The sequence below is a fragment of the Nothobranchius furzeri genome, chromosome 2 (genome assembly GCF_043380555.1).
Source record: "Nothobranchius furzeri strain GRZ-AD chromosome 2, NfurGRZ-RIMD1, whole genome shotgun sequence".
In the NCBI taxonomy this organism is placed as follows: domain Eukaryota; kingdom Metazoa; phylum Chordata; class Actinopteri; order Cyprinodontiformes; family Nothobranchiidae; genus Nothobranchius; species Nothobranchius furzeri.
The window spans coordinates 101,304,630-101,324,127 of record NC_091742.1 but is presented as its reverse complement, the minus strand read 5'-3'; the positions used below and the strand labels follow the sequence as shown (position 1 = coordinate 101,324,127).

At 45.8% G+C, this 19,498-nt stretch overlaps 1 protein-coding gene across 3 annotated transcripts in view; it reads left to right on the top strand.

Moving 5' to 3' along the window:
- The window catches only part of ctc1 (CTS telomere maintenance complex component 1), a 61,572-nt gene that overhangs the window by 39,788 nt on the left and 2,286 nt on the right, over window positions 1-19,498 (top strand). Inside the window, exons 15-24 of one of the 3 annotated variants that reach the window (XM_054738745.2) lie at window positions 4,403-4,492; window positions 5,540-5,677; window positions 13,979-14,025; window positions 15,374-15,459; window positions 15,750-15,885; window positions 15,979-16,047; window positions 16,120-16,279; window positions 16,396-16,448; window positions 16,547-16,703; window positions 19,133-19,253. In XM_054738745.2, coding sequence (XP_054594720.2) covers window positions 4,403-4,492; window positions 5,540-5,677; window positions 13,979-14,025; window positions 15,374-15,459; window positions 15,750-15,885; window positions 15,979-16,047; window positions 16,120-16,279; window positions 16,396-16,448; window positions 16,547-16,703; window positions 19,133-19,253 — 1,057 coding nt within the window. The remainder of the gene's footprint in view (window positions 1-4,402; window positions 4,493-5,539; window positions 5,678-13,978; window positions 14,026-15,373; window positions 15,460-15,749; window positions 15,886-15,978; window positions 16,048-16,119; window positions 16,280-16,395; window positions 16,449-16,546; window positions 16,704-19,132; window positions 19,254-19,498) is intronic. The other 2 variants (XM_054738748.2, XM_054738747.2) reach the window with 2 other exon arrangements.

The following is a 19,498-nucleotide window of genomic DNA, read 5'->3' as shown; positions in this document are numbered from 1 at the left end:
TATTTCTACACGTTTTTTTTTACTCACAAAGATTGACAAGAAAGCGTGTTTGTCGTGTTCATGTCAAATTAAACTGATCACAAAACACAGATTTACTTTCTTTATTTCGTTTTCCTCATCCAACCCCCATAAATCCCTGTGTGTCCTCCTGCAGCACTCCCGAAGGACAACGGGAAAAACAAGACAAAACAGTCAGACGTGTTGAGTAAAAACTGCTATTTTTAGCATATTTTAGGTCCGACGTGTTGCTACCAGACGTACAGTGAGCACATGACTCGTGAGATCTACCCTGCTCTGAAGTCGTACAGTTTGAGCTGAAGCTGTGTTACGAGTGAAAAAGTCGCTCAGTGTCCGCCCAGCTTATTATAATGTTCACTGTAATGCATCTTGATGTTCTTAACAAATAAATTAAATAAAAAATATTGGTCAATAACGCCAAATATGTAAATGTGTGTTTCAGTCATTTTTATACTGGCTTAAAAATACTTCATTAAGTCTACTAAGCAGGGGTGTAGAACGTGTTTAATAAGGCCAGCCCAGTAATGGTCTTGGACCAAAATAAAGGGGGCAGAAAGTCAAATAAAGGGGGCAAAAGAAGATGTTTTTCCAGACGCCAAGAAAAATTAAATGCCAAATCCACCCTGCAAAGTGTGTCACTGAGAGTTTAAAACAGAAATTATTCTTGTGCAAATACTGGTGTACTCACCTTTAATACTATGCAGCAGTCGCTGGATTGGTGCAGTTCAAAGTGGAGTGCATCAAATAAAACAATATTAACATAAAGGTGAGACGTGTCATCCCCCCCCCCCCACACCACCTCCACCACAGCTGGAAAAATTCCTAGGGGAAACACTGTGATGTTTACCTGGTGTTTATCTGATATTTACCTGGTGTTTACCTGATATTTACCTGGTGTTTACCTGATGTTTACCTGGTGTATACCTGATGTTTACCTGGTGTTTACCTGATATTTACCTGGTGTTTACCTGATGTTTACCTGGTGTTTACCTGATGTTTACCTGGTGTTTACCTGATATTTACCTGGTGTTTACCTGGTGTATACCTGGTGTTTATCTGGTGTTTACCTGATATTTACCTGGTGTTTACCTGATGTTTACCTGGTGTATACCTGATGTTTACCTGGTGTATACCTGATATTTACCTGGTGTTTACCTGATGTTTACCTGGTGTTTACCTAATGTTTACCTGGTGTATACCTGATGTTTACCTGGTGTTTACCTGATATTTACCTGGTGTTTACCTGATGTTTACCTGGTGTTTACCTGATGTTTATCTGGTGTTTACCTGATATTTACCTGGTGTTTACCTGATGTTTACCTGGTGTTTACCTGATATTTACCTGGTGTTTACCTGATATTTACCTGGTGTTTACCTGATGTTTACCTGGTGTTTACCTGATGTTTACCTGGTGTTTACCTGATATTTACCTGGTGTTTACCTGATATTTACCTGGTGTTTACCTGGTGTTTACCTGGTGTATACCTGGTGTTTATCTGGTGTTTACCTGATATTTACCTGGTGTTTACCTGATGTTTACCTGGTGTTTATCTTTTTAACTGGTGTTTATCTGGTGTTTACCTGATGTTTATCTGGTGTTTACCTGATGTTTACCTGTTTAGTTGATGTTTACCTGGTGTTTATCTGGTGTTTACCTGATGTTTACCTGGTGTTTATCTGGCATTTGTCTGTTTACCTGGTGTTTATCTGGTGTTTACCTGATGTTTACCTGTTTAGTTGATGTTTACCTGGTGTTTATCTGGTGTTTACCTGGTGTTTATCTGGCATTTATCTGTTTACCTGGTGTTTACCTGGTGTTTATCTGGCATTTATCTGTTTACCTGGTGTTTATCTGGCGTTTATCTGTTTCCCTAATGTTTACCTGTTTAGTTGATGTTTACCTGGTGTTTATCTGGTGTTTACCTGGTGTTTATCTGGTGTTACCTGATGTTTACCTGGTGTATACCTGATGTTTATCTGGTGTTTACCTGGTGTTTATCTGGCGTTTATCTGTTTCCCTAATGTTTACCTGTTTAGTTGATGTTTACCTGGTGTTTATCTGATGTTTACCTGGTGTTTACCTGATGTTTATCTGGTGTTTACCTGGTGTTTATCTAGCATTTATCTGTTTAACTGGTGTTTATCTGGTGTTTACCTGATGTTTACCTGGTGTATACCTGATGATTACCTGATGTTTATCTGATGTTTACCTGGTGTTTTTCTGGCATTTATCTGTTTCCCTAATGTTAACCTGTTTAGTTGATGTTTACCTGGTGTTTTTCTGATGTTTACCTGGTGTTTATCTGTCTACCTGATGTTTACCTGGTGTTTTTCTGATGTTTACCTGGTGTTTATCTGTCTACCTGATGTTTACCTCTTTACTTGGTATTTACCAGATTTTTATCTGTTTACTTGGTGTTTACCTGATATTTACCTGGTGTTTACCTGATGTTTACCTGGTGTATACCTGATGTTTACCTGGTGTTTACCTGATATTTACCTGGTGTTTACCTGATGTTTACCTGGTGTTTACCTGATGTTTACCTGGTGTTTACCTGATATTTACCTGGTGTTTACCTGGTGTATACCTGGTGTTTATCTGGTGTTTACCTGATATTTACCTGGTGTTTACCTGATGTTTACCTGATGTTTACCTGGTGTATACCTGATGTTTACCTGGTGTATACCTGATATTTACCTGGTGTTTACCTGATGTTTACCTGGTGTTTACCTAATGTTTACCTGGTGTATACCTGATGTTTACCTGGTGTTTACCTGATATTTACCTGGTGTTTACCTGATGTTTACCTGGTGTTTACCTGATGTTTATCTGGTGTTTACCTGATATTTACCTGGTGTTTACCTGATGTTTACCTGGTGTTTACCTGATATTTACCTGGTGTTTACCTGATATTTACCTGGTGTTTACCTGATGTTTACCTGGTGTTTACCTGATGTTTACCTGGTGTTTACCTGATATTTACCTGGTGTTTACCTGATATTTACCTGGTGTTTACCTGGTGTATACCTGGTGTTTATCTGGTGTTTACCTGATATTTACCTGGTGTTTACCTGATGTTTACCTGGTGTTTATCTTTTTAACTGGTGTTTATCTGGTGTTTACCTGATGTTTATCTGGTGTTTACCTGATGTTTACCTGTTTAGTTGATGTTTACCTGGTGTTTATCTGGTGTTTACCTGATGTTTACCTGGTGTTTATCTGGCATTTGTCTGTTTACCTGGTGTTTATCTGGTGTTTACCTGATGTTTACCTGTTTAGTTGATGTTTACCTGGTGTTTATCTGGTGTTTACCTGGTGTTTATCTGGCATTTATCTGTTTACCTGGTGTTTACCTGGTGTTTATCTGGCATTTATCTGTTTACCTGGTGTTTATCTGGCGTTTATCTGTTTCCCTAATGTTTACCTGTTTAGTTGATGTTTACCTGGTGTTTATCTGGTGTTTACCTGGTGTTTATCTGGTGTTACCTGATGTTTACCTGGTGTATACCTGATGTTTATCTGGTGTTTACCTGGTGTTTATCTGGCGTTTATCTGTTTCCCTAATGTTTACCTGTTTAGTTGATGTTTACCTGGTGTTTATCTGATGTTTACCTGGTGTTTACCTGATGTTTATCTGGTGTTTACCTGGTGTTTATCTAGCATTTATCTGTTTAACTGGTGTTTATCTGGTGTTTACCTGATGTTTACCTGGTGTATACCTGATGATTACCTGATGTTTATCTGATGTTTACCTGGTGTTTTTCTGGCATTTATCTGTTTCCCTAATGTTAACCTGTTTAGTTGATGTTTACCTGGTGTTTTTCTGATGTTTACCTGGTGTTTATCTGTCTACCTGATGTTTACCTGGTGTTTTTCTGATGTTTACCTGGTGTTTATCTGTCTACCTGATGTTTACCTCTTTACTTGGTATTTACCAGATTTTTATCTGTTTACTTGGTGTTTACCTGATGTTTACCTGGTGTTTATCTGTCGTTTATCTGTTTCCCTAATGTTTACCTGTTTATTTGATGTTTACCTGGTGTTTTTCCTGATGTTTACCTGGTCTTTTTCTGATGTTTACCTGGTGTTTATCTGTTTACCTGGTGTTTATCTGGCATTTATCTGTTTACCTGATGTTTACCTCTTTACTTGGTATTTACCTGATTTTTATCTGTTTACTTGGTGTTTACCTGATGTTTACCTGGCGTTTATCTGTTTACCTAATGTTTACCTGTTTAGTTGATGTTTACCTGGTGTTTATCTGGCATTTATCTGTTTACCTAATGTTTACCTGTTTAGTTGATGTTTCCCTGGTGTTTATCTGGCATTTATCTGTTTACCTGATGTTTACTTGATGTTTACCTGGTGTTTACCTTTGTGCAGGTGATTCTGGTCTTCTCAGGTGTTTGTTCTCGGTGGTTTCCTCTCCTCCAACCTGGAACTTTTTACAGACTGGTTGCAGCCAACACTCAGGTAAAACACCTGTGATGATGTCAGAGAGGGGTGGGGCTTTGGCTCATCACCAGAGGGCTTATTCGGTTCCAGACACGAATCTCAGTTGGGTTCATATGTGGCTGAGTCTAGCCAGGAGAGATGAGCGAGGCTGACACGTGTCCACAGGCAGCCCGTTAACGCTGCTATAGCACAGCTACAGTACATGCTAGCTTTTAAATACCACCATGGTCACAGAACACTCATCCCCTCCGGTCGGGTTTCACCCCCAGGCCACACCCCCGATATTGTTATCCCCGTGGCTAGAGCAAACGAGACATCGGTAAACGCCAGTCGCTGTTTCCTTCATCCAAACATCTTTTGGTGTTCGTGACTTCAGATGGTTAAAGATTAAAGTCGCATCTGTTAGTCATCTAGCCACCAACCGTGGGCCAGAGGTGCCATTAACGCACCTCCTCTTTGCTGCCAACCGCCATCATGCATCACAGAAAGACATCACCTGTACGCCACCTTGGACAAAAGCCTCTAAATACCCAATCATGTTCACCTAGCTTAAACGTGCCTCACAGCTAGCATGCCTCGGAGCAGGCCCATCCACAAGCAAGTGTGTGTTTTATGATCAACAGCCTGTATCTGAATAGCTCCCTCTGAGGGTTTTACAACCTTCCAAAGCGCTGCACAGCACAGTCAGTCATTCACCCATTCACACGCTGGTGGGGCGGAGCTGTCCTGGAATGCACTGTTGGAGGCGAGGTTGCTAAACACAACCACCACCAGCAGGCAAGGCGGGTTAAGTGTCTTGCTCAAGCACACAACAGCAGCGTTCTCTGGTGGGAGCCGGGGTCGAACCTGCAACCTTCTGCTTACTGGACAACCCGCTCTACTCCTGAGCTCGTTTACAGCTGTTTGGTTACTTCGTGTGCTTTATAAATAAACTGATATGTAGCCCGCTTCAGGGAGATGGTCGGGATTGTCAGCGTGAGCCTGGTTTTTGGGATTAGTTTGCTGCCCTCTGCTGGTAGGGTGTTGTTACTGCAGCTGGCTGCTTCACTGCTCTGTTTACAACAGGATCCCAGCGTTCTGATTGGCTGCAGAGTTTCTGGGAGGAGTGGCGTGGAGCTTCACACTGAAGCCACTCTTCAGGTCAGATCTGATTGGAGGCTCCACACGCTGACACGCCTTCTCCAGGACCCCACCTGCACACAGGTAATCCTGACACCAGGGTTCTTTTCTTTAACCGTGACTTAAGGATTTAGTTGACGCCCCTTTTTCTCATAACGAAATCAATCAATCAATCAATCAATCAATCAATCAATCAATCAATCAATTTTATTTGTAGAGCACCTTCCACAACGTTATCAGAAGCCCAAGGTGCTGAACAGCATCACCATAAAAACATCCCCAGTACCTGGGCGTAAGAGCAAGATAAAATCATAAAATAACAAGCAAACAATATCACAAATACAGAGAGATAGCGGAATAAGACCAATCAATTAAAAACAAATGGTGGACAAAATAAGATCAAGCATCCTGATCAAAAGAAGAAGTATTAAAAACCATGATGTCAGGGCAATTCAATGAACCCTAGCGCTGAAAAGCAATCAAATAAAAATGAGTCTTTAGACGAGACTTAAAGACGTGAAGGGACGGTGCCTGCCTAATGCTCAATGGCAATTCATTCCACAGAGTTGGATCCAGAACAGAAAATGCACGATAACCCCTCGATCGATATTTCGACCGGGGGACAACCAGACGTCCCTGCTCGGCTGAGCGAAGAGACCGAGATGGAGCATACCTGTTCAAAAGTGCAGCAATGTACGAGGGGCACTGCCCTGGAGGGCCTTATAAACGAGAGTTAAGATTTTAAACTGAGCTTGGATTTGCACCGGGAGCCAGTGCAGAGGTAGCCAGCACTGGGGTAATGTGCTCTCGACATCTAGTACCTGTCAGGAACCTAGCCACTGAGGTCTGTACAAACTGGAGCCGTGCAACCGTGCACTGGGCCAGACCAGCATACAGAGCGTTGCAGTAGTCCAGCCGGGACAGGACGAAAGCATGCAACACAGAGTCCAGATGAGCTCTGGACAGCAGAGGCCTGATCCTGGATAGTCTTTTCAGGTTAAAGAAACAGGACCTCACCACTGTATTTACATGAGTGTCAAGATTAAGTGCTGAGTCGATTTTAATCCCCAAATTACTGACCATTTTCTTTTCATAGGGTGTCAATGGGCCAAGGTCAATATCAGCACCAGAGCCATTTCTTCTGCCAGGACTAAGTATTATGACTTCCGTTTTGCTCTCATTTAGGTGCAAAAAATTAGAAGCCATCCAACATTTTATGTCCTTCAAGCAATCCAGTAAAGGAGAAACAGATCTATCCTCCCCACGTCGAAGAGGGAGATAGATCTGGCAGTCATCAGCAAAAAAATGAAATTTCATATTATGTTGGCGAAGGAGGACTCCAAGAGGAAGCAAATACACTGCAAATAGGAGAGGACCAAGGACAGAGCCCTGTGGCACACCCCAACGAAGTCTCACGCTGGGTGACGTTACCTCACCCATCTGAACACTAAATGTCCTGTCTTGAAGGCCATTGGAGGTCCTGCCCAGTTATCCCCACCCAATGCTGTAGTCGGTCCAGAAGGACTTTGTGGTCGACTGTATCGAAAGCTGCAGATAAGTCAGGCAATAGCAGGACAACATCGTTGTCCATGTCACAGGCTAAAAACGTGTCATTAAAAACCATTAAAAGAGCAGATTCAGTGCTGTGACCTTTCCTGAACCCTGACTGAAAGGTCTCCCATAAATCATTTGTGTCCATAAAGTCAACCAATTGTGAATACACGACCTTCTCCAGCAGTTTGGAAAGAAAAGGGAGTTTTGAGATGGGCCTGTAATTAGCTAAGGTTGTCACATCCAGCCCCGGTTTTTTTAACATGGGATGAATAACAGCCTTCTTAAACGAGGACGGAACCATACCAGAAGTAAGACTGCCATTTATGATTGCCAACAGCAAAGGGCCTATCACTGGAAAGAGTTCTTTATACATTCTAGGGGGCAGCACATCACAAGGAGAGCCAGAAGGTTTGAGCTGAGCGACCAGTTTTTCCAAGTCCGATAAGGATACAGGCTCAAATGTTTCCAGTGTAGCCTGGAGCGGCTCTGGGAGTAGAGAGTCAGGTGGTGAGTTTGTAATGGCAGCTCGAATAGATGTAACCTTATCAACAAACAAGTGAAGAAAGTCATTACAAGTTTCAACTGTGGGAGGCAAAGAGCTAGAATCAGAGAACTCAAGTAGCAAATTGACTACGGAGAAAAGAGTGCGTGGATCGTGAGACTTTTTTTCCACGATATCAGCAAAGAACTTCACCCTTGCTTCCTTAAGAGTTTGCTGGTAGCTAAACAAAGATTCTCTGAATATCTCACGAGAGACTTGGAGTCTGTCTTTCTTCCATTTCCTTTCTGCCCTCCTACAGGATTGCCTGCAGGCCCGAACATCATCAGAGAGCCGTGGTTCTGGCCTAGGCCTCTTCTTTCTAACCCTAAGAGGTGCAATTCTATCCAAAATGTTTTTACAGATACTGTCAAACTGGAGTGTAAGCTCCTCTGCATTAAGTGACATTGTGTGTAGCTCACTTCCTTCTGCACATAGGAGCTCACCAAGCTCAATAATCTTTGCTGCATTTAAAACACGACGGAATCTCACATGAGAGGAAGCCACAGCAGACACGCAGGGCAAGTTAAAATCACATAGAATGGGCGAGTGATCAGAAAAACCGGGCTCAGTATCTCTACACCAGCAACAGAGAGACCAATAGAGAGCACTAAATCCAAGGTGTGTCCCTGCGCATGAGTAGGACCCAGGACCCACTGTGACCGATTAAGGGAGCCCAACAGATGTAAGAAGTCTTTAGTCAATGGCTTATCAGGACAACACACATGAATATTAAAATCACCAAGAACCAAAACATGATCATACTTTAGCATGTTTACAGACAGGAGGTCAGAGAAGTCCTTTAAAAAGTCCCCATCAAATTTAGGAAGACGTTATATCAACGCCACGGGTAACGAGCCACGAGCACGAAAACAAGACGCTGACAAGCTAAAAATAACTCTTTGGTGACTAAAACATGACAAGACAAGATTACATTTATGCTCTGAATGCACGTTTGCGTCTTTGTCACCAAAATTAAATGTACCTGCTACTGCTGCTGCTGCTGCTATTGATGCTGCTGCTGCTGCAGCTACTACTGCTGCAGTGATCTGCTGCAGTGATCTGCTGCAGCTACTACTGCTGCAGTGATCTGCTGCAGTGATCTGCTGCAGCAGTAGTAGCTGCTGCAGTGATCTGCTGCAGCTACTACTGCTGCAGTGATCTGCTGCAGCTACTACTGCTGCAGCAGATCACTGCAGCAGTGATCTGCTGCAGTGATCTGCTGCAGTAGTAGCTGCAGCAGCAGCAAGACGCTGCAGCAGATCGCTGCAGCATCAGTAGTAGCTGCAGCAGTAGTAGCTGCAGTGATCTGCTGCAGCAGTAGTAGCTGCAGTGATCTGCTGCAGCAGTAGTAGCTGCAGCAGATCACTGCAGCTACTACTGCTGCTGCTGCTACTGATGCTGCAGCGATCTGCTGCTGCAGAGTTCTGCTGCTGCAGCGATCTGCTGCTGCAGAGTTCTGCTGCTGCAATGTCCTGCTGCTGCTGCTGCACTTTGAAGAGTCTTGAGACACCCTGTGGTGTGTACCGAGCATGATGGCGCCCGTGTTAGGCTCGGCCTCTCTGTGCGTGCTTCGTCACCACTTGCTCGCATGTTGGTGATCTGTTTGATTAAATTTTTTGCCGTATCAAGTTTGTCAACAAACTGTGTCTCAGCTGTCAGTCAGTACCATTATGATCGGCACACGCTTTTCCGCATTAAGGAGCATATGCAGATTGCTTGTGGTACCTGGGGCAGGTACGCCAATTTTTTCTCTCCAACTTTTGTTTGTGCCACGCCAGCACGGGAATGCTCGCGGCCCTCAAGCCGCCGTGGACGGAGGAGGAAGCGTGGATCTAGAGCTGGAATCCAGTCCAGGCTAAGAAAACATTATGGGAAAACATCTTTATGGAGTGAGTCCAGATTTGCAATGAGCAAGCGATGCCTCCGACCGGTGCCAGTCAATGTGCCACGATGTGGTCGCGCGGAGGCGCCAGTGCTGTCCCATGTGGCGCCACAATCGTGGCTCTCTGAACAGACTTTCCCATCTCGACGTAGCCGGTTCCATACATCCCGTGAGCGGATCCTCCGAGCTGTCCCCTACCAGGCGGAATGTGTGAACGGCGCCTGCTCTCCAGTGCGGTGCCAACCTGCCCAGAGCGCATCAGCGGCCCAGTGCGCGACAGCAAGGATCGCCCTGCTGAACGTTCGCTCCATAGCGAATAAAACTTTCATCCTTGGAGATATGTTTAATGAAGAACGTCTGGATCTCATGTGTTTGACAGAAACTTGGCAGAGGGAACAAGATCACATGCTTTTAAACGAGCTGTGCCCTCCTGGCTGTTCTGTGTTTGGGACCCCGCGCGGCGAGGTGGCGGACTCGCTCTTATCTACAGGGACTGCTTCTTCTGTCGGCTTATGAACCACCCCTCGTACAACTCCTTTGAGCTGCAAATGGTTAAGGTTGGGAAAACGGACTCATTTTACTGTGTTATATGGGCCATTCCCATCTGTACCGGGTCGGCCCGGGCCGGGGAGCCCCGGTCGGCCCCAGCCTGGCCCGGTTGATTCCACACATCCTTGTCTTAAGCCCATGTGGGCTGATTCTACCCACCAATCAGAGGCTTGCTCTAATGGAAGGTGTGAATTTGCTGTCAGCAGTGGGTGTGTTGGCCCTGGTCGGCCTGAAGCAGACCCCCTCCAGAAGAGGGCTGAGAATGAGCCTTGGTTGGCCCAGAAAAATACCAGGCCACCCAGATATGTAAACAACCTACGCTACCCGGCCCGGGCCGACCCGGTACAGATGGGAATGGCCCAATAGTTTATCGTCCTCCTGGTCCTGCACGCAGGTTTTTAGATGAATTTTCAGAGTTCTTGTCCGGTGTTATTAAACTTGAGAATGTTTTAATCCTTGGAGATATGAACATTCATATTTATAATCCTTCTTGCAAGACAGCATCAGAGCTACTGAATCTCACTGAGTCGTTCCATTTTAAACAGCATGGGTCTGGTTCTACACATTCGAAAGGCCATACCTTAGATGTAGTTTTGTCTTTTGGCCTTAATGTAGACCAGCTGAGGGCTGTGGATGTTCATTTTACTGATCACTGCTGTGTGTATTTTAATCTGTGTTTTAAATTAGAAAGTAAACCTCATTAAGTAATTTCCCAAAGGCGAATTATAAATCAAACTGCTTTTGAAAAATTCTCCAATCTGTTTGAGTCAGAACGTTTTGATGGTCACAGCGATGCTGATCATTTTATTGACTCATTCAATAGTCACTGTTTGTCCCTTCTAAACCAGGTCGCCCCAGTTAGGGAACAAATATCTTTTACTAAAAACTCTTTCCCTTGGATGAATGAAAACATCAAGCTGGTTAGGAGATCTTGCCGTAAGGGGGAACGTTTGTGGAAATCTACAAAACTTGAGGTCCACAGATTGCATCTAAAAGAGTTGATCTCATCGCTCAACGAGTAGATTAAACAGGCCAGGTCTCCGTACTTTTCTAACCGTGTGAACATGAACAGGAAAACCCCTAAATTCTTGTTTCACCGCCAGCGTCCATGGTACCTGTATTTTCTACTGTGGACTGCAACAGATTTTCAAACTTTTTTGTAACAAAAGTTGATGACATTAGGGCTAGTATTACTCCATCCCCTGTCTTAAACTAATACTGGGCTAGTATTACTCCATCCCCTGTCTTAAACTAATACTGGGCTAGTATTACTCCATCCCCTGTCTTAACTTCTAACACTGGTCACTCGGAGAGCTTGCGGTCCTCATTTATTCCTGTTACTGCGGAGGACATAAAAGCTGCTCTGGAAAAGATGAGGCCTTCTTCCTGCCCATTAGATGTAGTTCCCTCATCACTGCTTCTGAAAGTTTGGGGTGTTGTTGGCCCACACATCGCCAAACTTTTTAACATTTCGCTTTCTACTGGGTCAGTTCCAAGCTACTTCAAACAAGCAGCCTTAAGCCCTATTTTGAAAAAGCCCAATTTGGACCCATCTGAACCTGGCAACTATAGGCCAATTTCAAAACTCCCTTTTTTGGCTAAAGTTCTGGAGAAGTTGGTGGCAGGGCAGCTGACTACTTTTCTGGACCTTAATAATGTTTTAGACAAGTTCCAATCAGGCTTTCGTAAGATGCATTCCACTGAGACAGCTCTGTTAAAGGTATCTAATGATGTACTGATGGCTGCAGACTCTGGCCAGTATACTGTACTGGTTTTATTGGATTTGTCTTCAGCTTTTGACACATTGGACCATAAAATTCTGTTACACCGACTACACAATGAGTTGGGATTTTCTGGTACGGTTCTGAAGTGGTTTTCTTCCTATTTAAATAACAGAACATTCTCTTTATGTGTAAATAAGATTGGGTCTGAAGTCACATCTTTGCTTCACGGTGTTCCCCAGGGCTCGGTCCTTGGCCCAATTTTGTTTCTTTTATATATTTGCCCTCTTGGGGAGATTATTAAAAGCTTTACTAATGTGACCTACCATTTATATGCGGATGACATTCAACTGTTCTGCTGTTTCAAGGACACAGAGTTTAACAAGTTAGCTGATCTACTTGATTGCATTGAGCGTATTAATTGGCGATTATAAAACGGACAGAACATAAAACACAAACCTTTTGGAGCCATGTTGTAATTTTCTCCTGCTTGTTGTTGTGTTTACTGACGAAGTCACTCGTGTGACTTCGTGCTCGGTCGGTGACAGCTGCTCCCCTGCTGCTTCGCGTCTCGTGGGAAGGGCCAAGCAGCAGCTTACGCGAGCAAGACGTGCTGCTGCAGTAACGTGCTGCTGACGGCTCCGGTGGAAACCCGGGGTTACTTTTACTTCTGCTGCTGCTGCAGCTGTGGCTACTGCTGCTGCTGCTGCAGCGCCCTGCTGCTGCAGCTGTGGCTACTACTTCTGCTGCTGCTGCAGCTGCTGCTACGTCCTGCTGCTGCAGCTGTGGCTACTACTGCTGCAGCGTCCTGCTGCTGCAGCTGTGGCTACTACTGCTGCAGCGTCCTGCTGCTGCAGCTGCGGCTACTTCTGCTGCTGCGGCTACTACTGCTGCTGCTGCAGCATCCCGCTGCTGCAGCTGTGGCTACTACTGCTGCTGCTGCAGCGTTCTGCTGCTGCAGCTGCGGCTACTACTGCTGCTGCTGCAGCGTCCTGCTGCTGCAGCTACGGCTACTACTGCTGCTGCTGCAGGGTCCTGCTGCTGCAGCTGTGGCTACTTCTGCTGCTAATACATCCTGCTGCTGCAGCTGTGGCTACTACTGCTGCTGCTGCAGTGTTCTGCTGCTGCAGCTGTGGCTACTTCTGCTGCTAATACATCCTGCTGCTGCAGCTGTGGCTACTACTGCTGCTGCTGCAGCTGTGGCTACTACTGCTGCTGCTGCAGCTGTGGCTACTATTGCTGCTGCTGCAGCTGTGGCTACTACTGCTGCTGCTGCAGCTGTGGCTACTACTGCTGCTGCTGCAGCTGTGGCTACTACTGTTGCTGCTGCAGCTGTGGCTACTACTTCTGCTGCTGCTGCAGCGTCCTGCTGCTGCAGCTGTGGCTACTTCTGCTGCTAATACATCCTGCTGCTGCAGCTGTGGCTACTTCTGCTGCTAATACATCCTGCTGCTGCAGCTGTGGCTACTACTGCTGCTGCTGCAGCTGTGGCTACTACTGTTGCTGCTGCAGCTGTGGCTTTTACTTCTGCTGCTGCTACATCCTGCTGCTGCAGCTGCTGCTACGTCCTGCTGCTGCAGCTGTGGCTACTACTGCTGCTGCTGCAGCGTCCTGCTGCTGCAGCTGCGGCTACTGCTGCTGCTGCTACTGCAGTGTTCTGCTCACAGTAGGAGGGCACCTCAGTAGCAGGAAGAAGCATCGGTCAACGCAGCAGCACGGAGAAGTAAACAGTTACCTTTGAAGAGATTTGTAACAGCATGTACATAATTCCTGAAAGCGAGACGTTTTGGGCAGATAAAGAATGCTCTTATCGTGTTTATGATGTTTAAAGTAATAAAGTCAGTGTGTCAGGATTTTCCTCTGATCCCTGGTTCCTAATAACGGGTCAAACGAATGTCCCTGAGACAGGACCCAACCTGAGAGCGAACACAGCTACAGGTGTACCCCCCCCCCCCCGTAGCTCAGAGTACACGTGGGGCCTGTGAGATCATGCTAGGATCAAACTGTTCAGTCTTTGTAGAAGTCAAACCCAAAGTCTCCTAAAACCTCCTGAGATGTAGTCGACTCAAACTAAGATGGCTGCCCAGAACCACGCTGCCTGGTCTGACTCTAACTGAATCTTCTGCCTGTGTCCTCAGGTGGAGCCCCCCCCTGTCCTGTCGGTGTCCCAGGTGTTGGACTGCAGGTAAACAGAAGTCAGTGTGGCTGAGTGAGAAACTGCTGCTATAGCGAATCTACAGAACAAGCTTGTTTGGGTCAGAGACACTCACCCCTCCCCTCGGGTATCGTCCATCCACCTGTGTCCAGTGGAACAGGAAACCTGGGTGTCAGAGGAAACCAGATACCACTAAACACCAGTCTCTGTCTCTAGGTCCAAACATCTTCTGTTGTCCATGACTTCAGATGGTGGTTTACTTTTTGGGACTCTGGTAGTTTGTCCTAAAGCTGCAGCGGTAGCCGCCGGCTGTTTCTCCTTCTCTGGTGTTACTGAGTGGAGGACCTCCCTCACTGGTGGTGTTCTGCTGCTGAACACGTGAGTGTGTGATGGGTGGAGGACCCAGGGGAGTGCGGCGGTTCGGTGAGACCGGATGGTCTAACGGTTGGTTTTGGACTGAAACGTTGTTGGGGGAGGTTTTTAGAACCACTTTGTTTACTTTTTTATCTTCACAACATACACCACCCAGCCCAACAGAAGGCCACGCCCTGATGTCTCGCTGGACCTCCTTGAGCTGCGACACACACTCGCTGTGGCGTTGTTTCCAAACGCCTCACCAGATTTATCTCCATCCAGTGTTGCATTAATGTCTCACCAAGATCTAGCACTGATGATGGTGAGTCTGACCGCTGCACAGAGCCTTCTCCAGCACATCCCAGAGACGGGGTTCTGGTCTGGACTCTGTGGTGGCCCACCCATGTGTGAAAATGACGTCCCGTGCTCCATGAACCACTTTCACTATCTTGGAATATGGCCGTGCCATCAGGGAAGATGGAATAACCTGGTCATTCAGGTAGTCAGCTGACCTCATCCTTGGAGCACTTCCTGTTGCTGAACCTAGACCTGACCACCTGCAGCAAGCCCAGATCATAGCACTGCCCCCACAGGCTTGTGCAGTAGGCACTAGGCATGATGGTGCATCCCTTCATCTGCCTCTCTTCTTACCCTGATGCGCCGTCACTCTGGACCAGGGTCCATCTGGACTCACTAGACCAGTTTTAATAAAGTTCTGAACCCAGTTTCTGCACCTCCTTAGATGTTTTCTCTGCTTGATGCCGATGATCTGACCCTTCTCACACACACTAACATCTCCACCACCAGATGGCTTCCCACCTGGTTGTTTAGGAAAGGAGAAGCAGCTGGTTGTGGGGGTAATGGCTTGTTGCAGTAATTATCACATAGGTGGCTCCTACCTGTGTGCTTATGTAATCCAGGTGTTGTGTTTGTAGTTGTTCTACGTTGGAACGTGGTACAAACGATTCAAGCTAGTTTATCCAGTTCCTTGTTTTAGCTTTAACACCTCCTTCACCTGTTCCAGCTCTGAGCTGGTGTGTGTTCAGGGTCAGGTGTGTGAGAGGGTCGCTGTGAGCAGCAGGACCGCAGAGTCTGGGTCTTCACACACAGGTAGCACACACACACACACACGCACGCACGCACACACACACACACACACACACACACACACACAGGTAGCACACACACACACACAGGTAGCACACACACACGAGCACGCACTCACACACACACACACACACACACGCGCGCATGCACACACACACGGGTAGCACATGCACGCATACACACACACACACATGCACGCACACACACACGGGTAGCACATGCACGCACACACACACGGGTAGTTGGATTTATTGGGTGTGTGTGTGTGTGTGTGTGTGTGTGTGTGTGTCCAGGTGTACGTCTCACCATGTGTGACCAAACTGGACAGAGACTCCAGGTGTACCTGGACCTGAGACACGCCCCCTACCCACCTGGCCTGTTGCCTGGCAACACTCTGCTGCTGTCAGGTGTCCAGAGGAAGATGTCCAGGTAACTGAAGGAGATAGGTGTGTGTCTACTTGTGGTCATTCGTCCCACCTGTGTGTGTGTGTGTGTGTGTGTGTGTGTTTGTGTGTGCTTCAGGTCGGGGGGCGTGTACTGCTCCTTCCTACCTGTCAGCTGTATCTCTGTGATGTCACTGGGGGATTCCAGGTACCTGCAGATCAACCTTTAGGATTTTCTCACACCTGTAGTCTTTAACCTTTAACCTGTTGGTGTTCCCAGATGTGCCCCGCCCCCACCTGTTCCCAAGATGCACTTGGCTCAGTGGGCTGGAACTGATCAGCACAAGTGTAATATGGCTCAGGTCAAAGGTCACGTGGCGTGTTTCTTGTTCCTGCAGCTGCAGTGGAGCTGCTCCCAGTGTGGGAGTGTGTACTCACAGGTACTCGGCATTACTACAGCGTACTGCTAGAGTCCTATGAGGACTACAGTCTTCCACCTGTGCACAGGTATGTCCTCCAGCAGGAGGAGGCTAACAATGTGGGTTTTGTCCTTCAGGTGTGCAGGTCTCAGTGTGGATCATCCTGCTCTCAGTTTGAGTCCAGAGCTAAGTAAGACCTGACTCATCGTTCACAGATCAGATCCTGATCAGTGGAACCGTTAGCTCACCTGTACAGCTGATCACTAATCACCTGTCTGGCTCCACCAGGGTGGTGATTGAGGACGGAACAGGTGAGGCTCATGTCTGCTTCTCAGGTGGACCTCTTCAAACTCTGCTGGGATTGGCTGATTCCCAGTGGGAGGGGCTTCAGAGAGCAGTCAGAGTGAGAGGGCACGTCAGAATCTTCCCTCAGGGGCGAAGCTTGGTCAGCACCTTTACCTGTCTGTCTCCCACCAGTTTTTGTTTACCTGTTTATCTCTCACATGTTTGTGTTTATCTGTCTGTCTCCCACCAGTTTTTGTTTACCTGTTTATCTCTCACATGTTTTTGTTTACCTGTCTGTCTCCCACCAGTTTTTGTTTACCTGTTTATCTCTCACATGTTTTTGTTTACCTGTCTGTCTCCCACCAGTTGTTGTTTACCTGTTTATCTCTCACATGTTTTTGTTTACCTGTCTGTCTCTTGGCTGTTTTTGTTTACCTGTCTGTCTCTCAGCAGTTTTTGTTTACCTGTCTGTCTCTCACTTGTTTTTGTTTACCTGTCTGTCTCTCAGCTGTTTTTGTTTACCTGTCTGTCTCTCACTTGTTTTTGTTTACCTGTCTGTCTCTCAGCTGTTTTTATTTACCTGTCTGTCTCTCACTTGTTTTTGTTTATCTGTCTGTGTCTGAGCTGTTTTTGTTTACTTGTCTGTCTCTCAGCTGTTTTTGTTTACTTGTCTGTCTCTTGGCTGTTTGTGTTTACCTGTCTGTCCCTCAGCTGTTTTTGTTTACCTGACTGTCTCTTGGCTGTTTGTGTTTACCTGTCCGTCTCTCAGCTGTTTTTGTTTACCTGACTGTCTCTCAGCTGTTTTTGTTTACTTGTCTGTCTCTTGGCTGTTTGTGTTTACCTGTCTGTCCCTCAGCTGTTTTTGTTTACCTGTCTGTCTCTCACTTGTTTTTGTTTACCTGTCTGTCTCTCAGCTGTTTTTCTTTACCTGTCTGTCTCTCAGCTGTTTTTGTTTACCTGTCTGTCTCTTGGCTGTTTGTGTTTACCTGTCTGTCTCTCAGCTGTTTTTGTTTACTTGTCTGTCCCTCAGCTGTTTTTGTTTACCTGTCTGTCCCTCAGCTGTTTTTGTTTACCTGTCTGTCTCTTGGCTGTTTGTGTTTACCTGTCCGTCTCTCAGCTGTTTTTGTTTACCTGACTGTCTCTCAGCTGTTTTTGTTTACTTGTCTGTCTCTTGGCTGTTTGTGTTTACCTGTCTGTCCCTCAGCTGTTTTTGTTTACCTGTCTGTCTCTCACTTGTTTTTGTTTACCTGTCTGTCTCTCAGCTGTTTTTCTTTACCTGTCTGTCTCTCAGCTGTTTTTGTTTACCTGTCTGTCTCTTGGCTGTTTGTGTTTACCTGTCTGTCTCTCAGCTGTTTTTGTTTACTTGTCTGTCTCTCACATGTTTGTGTTTACCTGTCAGTCTCTCACTTGTTTTTGTTTACCTGTCTGTCTCTTGGCTGTTTGTGTTTACCTGTCCGTCTCTCAGCTGTTTTTGTTTACCTGTCTGTCTCAGCTGTTTTTATTTACTTGTCTGTCTCTCACATGTTTGTGTTTACCTGTCTGTCTCTCACTTGTTTTTGTTTACCTGTCTGTCTCTCAGCTGTTTTTGTTTACCTGTCTGTCTCTCACTTGTTTTTGTTTACCTGTCTGTCTCTCAGCTGTTTTTGTTTACCTGTCTGTCTCTCACTTGTTTTTGTTTACCTGTCTGTCTCTCAGCTGTTTTTGTTTACTTGTCTGTCTCTCAGCTGTTTTTGTTTACTTGTCTGTCTCTTGGCTGTTTGTGTTTACCTGTCTGTCCCTCAGCTGTTTTTGTTTACCTGTCTGTCTCTCACTTGTTTTTGTTTACCTGTCTGTCTCTCAGCTGTTTTTCTTTACCTGTCTGTCTCTCGGCTGTTTTTCTTTACCTGACTGTCTCTCAGCTGTTAGTGTTTACCTGTCTGTCTCTTGGCTGTTTGTGTTTACCTGTCTGTCTCTCAGCTGTTTTTGTTTACTTGTCTGTCTCTCACATGTTTGTGTTTACCTGTCTGTCTCTCTTGTTTTTGTTTACCTGTCTGTCTCTTGGCTGTTTGTGTTTACCTGTCCGTCTCTCAGCTGTTTTTGTTTACCTGTCTGTCTCTCACTTGTTTTTGTTTACCTGTCTGTCTCTTGGCTGTTTGTGTTTACCTGTCCGTCTCTCAGCTGTTTTTGTTTACCTGACTGTCTCTCAGCTGTTTTTATTTACTTGTCTGTCTCTCACATGTTTGTGTTTACCTGTCTGTCTCTCACATGTTTGTGTTTACCTGTCTGTCCCTCAGCTGTTTTTGTTTACCTGTCTGTCTCTCACTTGTTTTTGTTTACCTGTCTGTCTCTCAGCTGTTTTTGTTTACCTGACTGTCTCTGAGCTGTTTTTGTTTACTTGTCTGTCTCTTGGCTGTTTGTGTTTACCTGTCTGTCTCTCAGCTGTTTTTGTTTACCTGTCTGTCTCTTGGCTGTTTGTATTTACCTGTCTGTCTCTCAGCTGTTTTTGTTTATCTGTCGTCTCTCAGCTGTTTTTGTTTACCTGTCTGTCTCTTGGCTGTTTGTGTTTTCCTGTCTCTCTCACTTGTTTTTGTTTATCTGTCTGTCTCTCAGGTGTGTGATGGTGACTCTGATGACTTCCTGCACCACTTCCTGTTTTGTGTCTGTAGCAGTGATGTCATGTGTCGGCCGATCGCCCTCACATGCAGGAGGCTGACCAATCAGAGACCAGAAGGTAACAAACTCACCTGTGGAGCTCATGAACTTCACCTGAGGGTTGTTCCACAGAGCCAGCTCAGAGTATTTCCATAGATAGTTTAGAAAAATCCTAACTCGAATCAGCGCACCTGTTCACTCTAGGATTGGTCGGCTGGCCCAGATGCTCAGGTGGATTCAGTTCTCTCTGAGACGAGTGAGGCTAACACGGGATCAGTGAAGGCGTTTTTCTCTTCTTTGAACGTGATCTGGATTGTAGCTGAT